The 11,021-nt window shown below is 44.9% G+C and overlaps 1 protein-coding gene across 1 annotated transcript; it reads left to right on the top strand.

Moving 5' to 3' along the window:
• Nucleotides 1-1,587: 1,587 nt before the first annotated feature.
• Nucleotides 1,588-11,020, top strand: LOC115318194 (acyl-protein thioesterase 1). The gene is made up of 7 exons (XM_029977896.4): nucleotides 1,588-1,853; nucleotides 3,563-3,594; nucleotides 5,718-5,783; nucleotides 6,532-6,650; nucleotides 7,416-7,591; nucleotides 8,862-9,026; nucleotides 9,369-11,020. Exons 1-7 carry the CDS (start codon nucleotides 1,782-1,784, stop codon nucleotides 9,423-9,425), a joined length of 687 nt encoding a protein of 228 aa, XP_029833756.1. The 5' UTR covers nucleotides 1,588-1,781; the 3' UTR covers nucleotides 9,426-11,020.
• Nucleotide 11,021: the final 1 nt, after the last annotated feature.

The raw sequence follows: 11,021 nt of genomic DNA, 5'->3' as shown, positions 1-11,021 counted from the left end.
GTTTCTTTCCCTCATGTCTTGTTCTGTTCTGGCCAAACTGCATGGAGCTAAAAAAAAGTGGAGTAGACATTTCTTTTTGGTAGTTTCTTATATTGCCTTTATTATATAAAAAATGTTTACTCCACACTTTCTTTTTTAGTTTCCTGCAGTTTGCTTTATAAAACAAGTAATTACCTTTTTCTTTTTAATTGGGGAAATGAATAAATCATTTTGAGATCTGTATTGATTTCATTACACTTATTGTTGGTACTGTCCATTTCGACAACCATCGTCAAAATGACTTTTGCCGCCTGGTGCCCTGCAAGGCCACTGTAGCACTGTAGTCATTTGGCGGAGGTCACCCCTTTGCCACCAATGGAGATATGGTGGCGAAAGAAAAAGGAAAGCGATACCGCCATACTCTGACTTTAGACAAATGTGAATGCGGAGCGCAAGTTCATCTGCTTCTTGCACAAGGGTTGCGCCGTTGCGATGATGTCAGCATGCCGAGCTCTTATAGGCTTCTCGAAAAAAATAGTGGGTAGACCTCAAGGCATGGAGCATTCTACCCACTATACTTTCAATCAAAGCCAGTCAGAGCTCGGCAGTGTTCTGACGTCACTCCGACCCCTGTGCAACAAGCAGAAGACCTGCACTCCGCATTGAACCTGATCTTGGTTTCGAACATCCGAGTGCCCTGCGACGCAGCCGGCACAGCACTCGTGCCCAATGTGGAGCGCAAGTTCGTCTGCTTCTTTTGGAGGAGTTGTGGTGACGTCAGAACGCCGAGCTCTGAGTGAAGGATAGTGGGTGGACCTCAAAGCAAGCTACCTTGAGGTCTACCCACTATCCTTTAATCAAAACCAATCGGAGCTCAAAGTTCTGACGTCACCACAACTCCTTCAAAAGAAGCAGACAAACTTGTGCCCCTCATTGCTTGGTGGCATGGGTCCGTGGATGGCCTGGCCAAAGTTGCCCTTTTTAGCCACCAGGAGGCCTATTTTCGACAAATGTTTTGTTTCTCGACAATATCGCGTCTGATTGGTTAGAGGCTCAAATGACGAAAGAGGGAACTTTTGTCATTTGAACCTCTAACCAATCATACGCGATATCGTCACTTCCGTTTCTTTTTAGGAGGAACGATACTCTAGTCGAACATAGCCCCCCTGCAGTGCTGACTAGCAGTCGACTGAGGCTAGGTGGCGCAACATACTCCCTGATACAAAAGGAACAGCCGCCAGGATTTATTTATAGGCTCCTTGCACATGACGTCATTTCCGATACCCTCCAGAGAAGAGGGGGAGAAGGAGCTCCCCTCTTATCAGGACCCTCCTTTGTGCCTTCCGGATTTGCACAGGCGTCGCTATTCTCCTCCCAGAAGATTATAGAAGATTAACCCGTCACTCAAAATTCTTACAAAAGCAGCTTCCCTCTCCTCCTTTTACTTGGTGTGCAAATGTGTGCGATGTGACGTCAATGCAAGGAGCCTATTCATCCACCGAGGTGTTTCCTGTTGCGCTTCCTGTTCATACACTGCACAAACATCTGATAGGCGGCGCTAGTAGCCGCCCAAATTCAGCGCATCGCAACGATTTATCTACCTAGTTACTCTCGTTGCTCTAGTTTCGATCCACCCATCTACCCAGCACCTGGATGAATTAATCCGAGTCGTCGGCGTAGGAAGTATCGGAAGGTATTGAATCGGCCCACGCAGCGTGTGTCGTACAACTTCCTGGATGTTGTCCTTAGGCCCGAGCTGCTAATCCGGCTTGAATCTCTTCACAAGGTTCGAGTACCTGTGTATGGGAGGAAATTCCGTGTCCACCATGCCTTCTCCAGTCGTGATCTCGGCGACCGCCAAACACACTGCCACCGTGAGTCGATTTAGGCTTATCCCATCGCTAATCCCTTCTCAGGAGGGAGATCCATTGAATCCCCGCGGATTATCGGGTGTCCATCAAAGGGTTTCGGAACTCCGAGCGTGTTCTACGTAACGTGTAGGAAACTGTCGCTTGCGCGGGATGTAGCTCGTCCCGTCAAATATCGACCGCCCTTGATCTTGGAAATGTCACGCACGCGGAAGAGCGCGCTTAATGTTTAATCGATCATAATTCTTTTACTCGCGCAAAGAGGAGGAAAAGGGGTTTGTTAATCGTTTCTCGGAAGGTTCCACTCAAACGACCGGTGTGCGGTGAACCGCTGTCAGCTTCACATCACGATAGAGTATTCGCTGTAGAGTAACACTTTGATCATAATCGGAGTTTGGCTGCGGAATGTTTTAGAAACAAAATACGTTGCAGAGTGCTCGTGCAGGACGTGCCAGAACCGGGGCTGTGGGTTTCTTCAATGTTTAAGCCACTGATCTTTAAATAATGCCTCTAGTTACAGATAAAATAGAGTGTACAAGTGACATTGCGGTTAACTCGAGAGAAAAAAGAAAAAAAACAAAGCAGTGGCTTTAAATTAATAAGTTGTAACAGCTGGGACTCCGGTGTTACGTTGCACCGATATGCCACGTTTCACTATCATCATCAGTAAAATTATTATCTTATACCACTTAGACACAAACCCATACAGTAATTATAATGTGTTTGTAGTTTTTTTATTTTTTTTTATTTGAGACGCTGTAACACTGAATTAGAGTACAGCTCTTGAGGAAGAAGAGGAGAAGGTATGGAGAGGAGGATATGCCCCTCCTTTCCTGCTCGCCTTCCATTTAGCGGTAAATTTTCTGCTAAATTTAACAGGAAAATTTTCAAGCTAAATTTAGTGGGGAAGTTTTTCTGCTAAAATTTGCAGAAAAAGTTTTCTGCTAAATTTAGCAGGGAAATTTACCCATAATGCAATGTGAGGTGACGTCACGAGTTACCCTCGTGACGTGTGACGTCATTATGGGAAATGTCCCATAATGCACCGCGCAGTTACGCTGACTGCGACGCCGCTGAAGCCGGAAACAGGCGCCTAAGAGCTGCGCTCTAAAAGTCTTGGGAATGTGTCTGAAACAGCTAGCTTGCAAAAACGAGCCATGGAAAACCAGAACGAAGTATACCTCGTCTTCAGTTATTGTTTCACCATCACAGGAGGTCAGGTGCAAATATCACGTCCTCAAATGTTCACATATTGTAACCACAATTGACTTGTCACCTTTGATCTATCACATCAATTCATTCCCAGTGGCCTACAACTCATCAGTTGCCCCAAAATTGCAGCAAAAGTTGCCCCATCTGGAGCTGTACACTTTCATCGACACATATTTGCATTTTTTTTTTCGTGTGTGGGGCTGATCTATGCAGTATGAATAAAATGTTAAACCATGCGCTAGGATGCACCTTTGACAAACACCTCAACTCTTGATATTGGTGCCAATTTTTTGGCTTATTTCACCATGGTCTAAATCTTCGAGCCACCCGGTGTGCACCTATACATGTCACTGGTCATTCACTCAGATTCTGGTTGATTCAGCAATGTCTGCCACCAACCTTCTGAATTCTTGTCCTCGCCTCACTCGCTGTAAATGAGTGCACAGCCTTACGAGTTGGACACGAAAAATGACTCCTGAATCTTAACGTCTCTTCTATTGCAGGTCATCTTCATGCATGGCTTGGGTGACACAGGGTAAGTGCTTGCATGTATTAGTTGCCTGAAACGGGCAAAATGACTCATGTAAATTGCATATACATTTCCACCAGGTAAACCAATTAAAAAAAAAAAAAAGAAAGAAACTCTTTGAGAACAACATTGCTAGTCCCGGCGGACGTCAGGATGCGGAAAAGACATTCTAATTACTTAAATGATTAGCTAAAATTTGTCTATTCACTTTTATTGGTGAAATTAAACATATGGTTTCAATTAGAAACTTGCCGAGTGTCATTGTAAATCCCTAGATCAGTCAATTTTAAAAAGACTTATGTAGCTTGGGAGTGTGTTGGGAAGTACATTGACTTTTTCCTGACCACAGGAAAAGTAGCAATTTCCTAAATATCCCTGCAAACACTTTTATTTTCCTAACTAATTTGCATATGGATCAATATGATATCAAAATGTGACCAATTAGTTCTTTCAGTAGAAACTGAGATTGGTATAATGTGAAAAAATATTTCAAAATTTTATTATTTCAAAATTCAATGTATGTGCAGAAGGCGTATAAATGCCAACACTTATACAGCTATTCAAATTAAACAACAAATAGAAGGAAAATTCTGAATATACAAAATGTGCCCCGCACCCACGGCTATTACTTCTGACAGTTAGTTTACCATAACTGACAATATCCATTTTTGGTTCTTTGGAGAGTTTGCCTCCGTAACATGTGTGCTCTTCAATGAGGGAATGCTTATATTGGTGAAACACAGATAGTGCACCTCACATCCCCAGCAGAAAGCTTTCTTTGTGTTCTACCTTTGTTTTGTCCCCAAAGCCTTCATTCCAGTTCCTTCATATTAAGCATTTTTGTCCGCCTTGTTGGTAACATAAAAGGTGAATGCCGGCTCAAGACAGCATTGGAAATTTTAGTGATGCTTAGCGTCAACCATTTGTTAAGTGATGCCTATAACATCATTTAAAGTGTCCCCAGAGCTCTTGACGTCTAAAAAATATGTTACAAAACAGTTGAATTGTCTAAAAGATGCCATCTTTGTTACGAGGACTGATGCAAGCAGTTAGCCGTGTTATGCATGTGCAACCACCTTTCCCAATACTATTTTCGACAGCCTGCCAGCTTATAATGAAGCTCAAACCTACGTTGAAATTAAAACTACAGTTGTTCGGTTAACGAGATTGTGGAACATAATTCTCCGCACCAAATTTAATTTCTTGGCAGCGCTTGGGAACCATCAATTAACGGTGATCCATGGCCTAAGGACGTGGTCAGGAAAGAGTTAAGTACATTGTACTTAAAGAACTACTTCAAGCAGGTTTAGGGAACTAGTACTTGGAGTACATTCTCTGAGTATGTACTTGTACCTTACTTAAAATATTTTTTCTAGTATTTTCTTTGGAAAGTACAACTCCCAACTTTAAAGTACATTCCCCAAATTTGAAGGAAAAAAGGCATCTCGTTGTGTGAAAACGAGTTATCATCTTTTGAGAAGTCACCTGGTCATTCCTCTGAGTGAAGTAATGGCGGCTGTAAGACCAATACAAATAAGTGCCCTACAAGTTGATTGTGTTAAATTGTTAGTCAGCGGGAGTAGAACTAGTACCCTGTGACCACTCGACTGCATACAATATTCGCTGCCATTTCGAAAAATAGCTGATACACCCCCATTACCCCTGGGGCTATGCATACCAGTTCTAAAATAAGCAGTTAAAGTGCATCATGAAAGATTGTGTTAAAAGTACTTGTACTGTGAAAGTATGTTGTATTTATAGTACTTTACTTCCAAGTACATTGCTTCCGGTGTACTTTACTTGAAGTACATAACCTCTCGTTTACTTTGTACTTCAAGAACTTTTTAGATGTACTGTACCCAACACTGGCTAAAGTCAGCACTCGTGTAGCAGGTACAAGGCTGGCCATGTGAAAACGCAAATAAGAATATCATCGGCGTTTTCGCAATGCTTTAGTTAATTATTTAGCTAAATTTTTTTTTTCCGATTCTTGACGCATGTTGTGGCTGGATGTTGCTTCTCGAAAAGTTTTTTTTTTTTTTTTTCTCAGCCACCCTATTGGTAGAAATATTCTAAAGTCCGCCGAAGCACCTGGTATGCTCCAGCATGCTTTTCTTACTTTGTTGTAGGTGCGGCTGGTCATCCATGTTCGAAGCCATAAGGATGCCCCACGTCAAATACGTCTGTCCCACAGCGTAAGTGGAATTGACGCAATCTCCGGTTTCAGATCCAATCCAATCATCTCATATCATCATCATCGTCAATGATGATGACATGCACTTGTGTTGACCTATCCAAGCATAGGGCTGCAACTTTTGGTCCAAACTTTGCCGATTGTACTGCTACCTCTATATATTTTACCTACACTCTAAAACCTTTTATTTTCGTGAATTCGGGAGCGGGGTCATGTTCGCAGCCATCAACTTTCGTCATTTTTAAAGGCTCGAATTGCCTCTCGAGACAATAGAAATATTTGCGCCTCCTAAAGTTTGTGAATTTTCCGAGTTGCGAAGTTTGCGAGCGTTCGGGGCTCACAAACATTAGGGGCTTTACAATATTTTTTTTTTAAATGTTCTATTTAATTTTATTTAATTAAAATGAATGTGCTTTAAGTGCATTTCAAGAAAGCAATTGCATCGATTATTTCTTGGTTCCAAGATGAAAACCCAGGCAAAACTACTTTGCACATTTGCTGCTGTCACCCCAGCCATACAGTAAAAGAAAATTCATGTTTCGCCCTTGGACTACGGAGTAATGATTTTGAGACATGCCTGTCCTAACTAAATAATTTCTTTTTTTTTTTTTTAGGTTTAGTGTTTTTTTTTAAGAAGCATTTACACGAACCTCATTTTTTAAACTGTGAGGCTTATCTACATAGTTTAACACTTTGATCAAATTGCAACAATGCCTCAGCTGATTGATCGCTTCCAACCTCCTCGCCAGGCCAACAATTCCAGTCACGCTCAACGGAGGCATGCGGATGCCTGCGTGGTTCGATCTCCTGTCCCTCGACCCAAACGGGATGGAAGACGAGAACGGAATCAAGACTGCGGCAGAAGGGAGTGAGTGCTTTCCGATTCCTGGCACATTCTAGGATTGTCTTCTAAAATCCAAGCTTTTCTCCGCCTAGACGATTTTTCCCACACAATTTCACAGCTTCTTTACACTTGCTTCGGTTGCTGTGAAATTTGGGTGCAGCACAGACGTCCACGTCCGTTTTTGCATCTTTGCCTTGGAAGTACAGAGATAGGCACCACGACGCAGCTGCGGTTTAAAGCCGTTGAAGCAGCTCCAGAAGTACCTTCACAACTCCACCAAAAAGTTGTCTGCACCTATACCCCACCCCTTTCATGCAGTGTAAACATTGTCAAAATTGCTGGCAAGAGCACTTGAGACTAGATCTTGCACTTCATTTCCGCACACTCTCGGGCAAACGAGACGCCATATAAAGCCACGCGCACATGCCAGTAACGTGTTGTACGCTACTACAAAATACCGACCATGCGCCCACGCAGAAGTTGGATGGTCACGAGAAAAAATGGGGGGCAGCCACTGTTAGACCCGAGAGCAGAAAAGCAAGAGGGTTGCATGTAGAAATGTAGGTTGCATGAAATAGAGCATAGTGACCAAACATGACACTCTCATAGAAGGCTCTAAAGAGTTCATCGAATTAGTACGCACCCGCCTCAAATATTAGAACTTCTTATAGGGGTCTTAGAACTATATTGGTTGAATGATTTTTTTCTTAAACCTCGGATGCTGTGGAGCGTGTCTATGAAGGCTTTTGACTGTCGTTTTCAATACATTGTTTCTTCTCTTGTTCCCAGTTCATAGACTCATTGCGGAGGAAGAGAAGGCGGGCATCCCTACGGAGCGCATCCTCATCGGTGGCTTCAGCATGGGGGGAGCCCTGGCCCTGTACTCCGGTCTGCGCTACCCCAAGACCCTCGGAGGCATTCTGGGCCTCAGCTGTTGGCTTCCCCTGTTCAAGCACTTTCCAAACGTCAGTCTCTAGCCCCACTCCGCATTATCGCATCTCGTCACAAAAGCTTCTTTTCGGGTCGGTTGTCGCAGCCCGGAAAACTTAAGCTGGGGTCACACTGGTCATACATCATGCAAAAGACAGTCTGCAAACACGAGTCGCTGTAATATCCATGGTTCGAATGCCACGTGCCAAGTTTCTCCTTGAACTCATTGCCATTTTGCATTCGAAGCATGGACCTTGCGGTGACTCTGGCTTTAGAGACAACAGAAGATTTTTGCGGACCCAAGATTCGAGTACATACTAAGCTGAAGTGTTTGAATGCCCGACAAGAGGTTTCACAGGTTCATCATTTCTGAATTATTTTAACAGGAGCAAAGTTGACTTGTCACATGTGTTGGACCAAGCCAGTTCATGTGGTGCGAAGGCGTGGTGTCGCTTGGCGCGAAGTCGTGGTGTCACGTGGCATCACTTTAGATATAGGAAGTCTGGTTGTCAAGTTGTGTAATGTGACCAGATGGCACGTCAAATTACGTGACGCGACTCAACACTTTGACATCAAGCTGGCCAGATTTGTATATACGTTTACACGTGTTAAGAAACATCCTATCTTGTCGCTTTCACCAATGTAGGCTTCGTGTGTCTAATTTTTCGAAGCTTTAAAGAAAGCGTGCGAGATTTTGGAAAGTTGCATGTGACCAATGTTATTAACGTAGCAGTTTGCTAGCGGGTAGTCACGTAAAATAGTTTGCAAGAACTCGCGCAAGATTTTCGAGATTGAGCTCAAAATTAAGCTTGCTGCACAAAGACTACCTTTATGGAAACGGCTTGATGGGATGTTCCCCAAAACACTTTGCAACTTTTGTATTAGGGGGTTTGCACACAAATTAATATTTAAAAGGTTACCTAATTTATCTGCTTTCATGAGACAGTTTGGCACATTGCAAGAAATATCTTGATTTGCTCAATGGGACTTGGAACAATACTGCATTGATTCATCATGTATAGTATGCGCCTGCTTTTCTTAAGTCTTGGCACGAGTTACCTGAAACACCTTGTATATTCCGAACGCATTCTGCTAGTGGGACGTCTGGGCAGTAGATCAAAGGAGCACCTCTAATTTTTTATGGACTGCTTAAAAACAGCTCGAGGGTCTTCTTCGGAAAAGTGTGCAAATGGGTAGATACACAAAAAGGTGTGACCAAGAGGCATACTTGCAGCAGTGCGTCTGTCGGAGCGCCGATCGGGTCGAACGCAATGGTCATTTGATGCGTCTGCCGCGTCCACGCAGGCGGCCATTGGCAATAAGGACACGCCCGTGCTCCTGTGCCACGGAGAGAGTGACGATTTGGTGCCCCTAAGGTGGGGTTCTTTGACCTCGAACCTCCTCAAGACCTTCGTCAAGGATGTGCAGTTCAAGCAGTACAGGGGACTGGGACATTCCTCGTGCGATGAGGTACATTCTTTTTTTTTTTCTCTCCCCCAGCCTCCCCAGTTTCATTTCAAATCTCCGGGCAGTAGCGTATCATTGATGAAAACGGTTCCTGCTCCAATTTAAATTGCAATTTAAATCATCTCAATTCATATTCTCCACCCCCAATGGCATGGTCAGATAGTAGTATGCACAGCGGCATTTCGGAGAACACGATGCATTGCCCCCAAAGGAGAGGTGCATGAATGAAGAAGAAAAATCCTTTATACAATCAGAATTCCTTCGCCGTACGCCACATCATTTCGATAGCGAGTGTCGCTCCTCCAACGTATGTCAAAGCCACACAATTTCCTTTTCTTTTTGCAGGAGATGAAAGACGCCGGTGCCTTCATTGGGTCGAGGCTTCCACCATTGGCGGAATAGGAGTCAATCTTAGGTTGGCCGGCGGCGCGAACGAAGGCACCTGTTGTCCACTTCCACCATCCCCCCCCCCCCCCCCCCCCCATTTACCACGTTTCTTCCCTCCCCAACGTCTCGTCTGGCGGCCCCACGTGGCAACGACAAACGATAGACACCCCGTTCACGAGCCGCACCCTGTCGCACCACCCCGTTCGTCGAGACCGTCTGCCTCCCGCCATCGGTCGAAGCGAGGGGCTCGGAACGAAGCCGGGGTGGGCCGAGGAGCGCAGGCTCACACAGAGTCGCACGTAGCTTTAAAGTGTTCCGACCGTAGTTGGCGACAAAGCAAGGACGGCAGGGGGGAGCTTCAGTCGTCCCGCCTCCAGCGCGAACTTCAACGTCTCGTGCAATCGAGTGCGCGCGCGCGCATGTAGCCAAAGTGTTACGGAAGGCACGGAGCACATACCAAGGACCGGGCATTCGAAGGACGCATCCTGCCGTTCTCGCTCTGTCGGCAACTGCACGAGTCCGGTCTTTTATATTTATTTCACGCGAGTATCTCTAAAAGGGGACTCCGCCATCTCGTCTGCCTCGTGCAAGCTCAGTCGCAACGCTTCTCGGCTCTTTTTTTTTTTTTTTGAGACTACGGCTTGTCGAGAAATCTGAAATTGCTGGGTTTTTCTTTATTTAAGTTTTATTTCATAAACGCAGAAGCTTAATTCGAGGGGCGTCGAAGATGTACGAGCACAAAAGGATGCCGCGTCGATGTCGGCGAAACATTCCACCCTTGTTGCGCTTATCCTGAGAACGATTCGAGAAAAGTCCCTTACCACGTGCTCGGAACTTAGCTTCCACGTATTTCATTCCAAAGACAATGATCCCCACCGGGTGGAACACACATTGGATATGCACAAATGTACGTTCCACCCAATCCAGGTACTTGTTCTTGGAGGACGGATGGGAGCTGGTTTCAACACTCGCTGCGAACCGCCGACCTGAAACGCGGCATCCAACAAACGCCCCCTTATAGTCATCGTGTGGTTGCCAACAGGCTAAAAGTGAAAGGCACAGCTCATCATACCGATGCCTCATTCTTCAGCTTCCGTATCGAAATGAAGCAGTTTTAACTGGTATTGGCGGCAACCTGCTCAATCTGTCACATCGCGCATTCGTAGCTACAGCAATACGAAGTCGGTGCAGGAGCAGACGTTCTGGGCGAGGTTGCATGGGGCTACACGGGAGCGCAGTGTCCCCGGTATACCGCTTGGCTTTCACGCTCTGGTGGGGCGGGTACAGTGTACAGGTCAAGTTTCGTTTAGGAGGTGCCCAAAGGAGTCATTGTTTGGGCTACTCTAGAGAGAGAGGGAGAAGAGCACAAACTGTACAGTCTTGGCTCATAGTGATCGTGGGATAGTCCTATTATAGTCTAGAAATAAAGTGTTAAATATTTCGCTCTTCTATTCCTCTTGCCCCTGTTAACTGAATTCCAGAAATTATATTGGTATAATCGGGGCACCAACTCAATCCAGTATTAATTTTTGTTTCCCTCCTTCGTTTGCATTTGTCGTTGTGCTGTTTCTTTGGTTTTCGAGAACTAATAAATGGGAAGCAACAATTCAC

The sequence above is a fragment of the Ixodes scapularis genome, unplaced genomic scaffold (genome assembly GCF_016920785.2).
Source record: "Ixodes scapularis isolate PalLabHiFi unplaced genomic scaffold, ASM1692078v2 PGA_scaffold8__174_contigs__length_109621045, whole genome shotgun sequence".
NCBI lineage: Eukaryota > Metazoa > Arthropoda > Arachnida > Ixodida > Ixodidae > Ixodes > Ixodes scapularis.
This window is presented reverse-complemented; position numbering and strand designations above follow the sequence as displayed.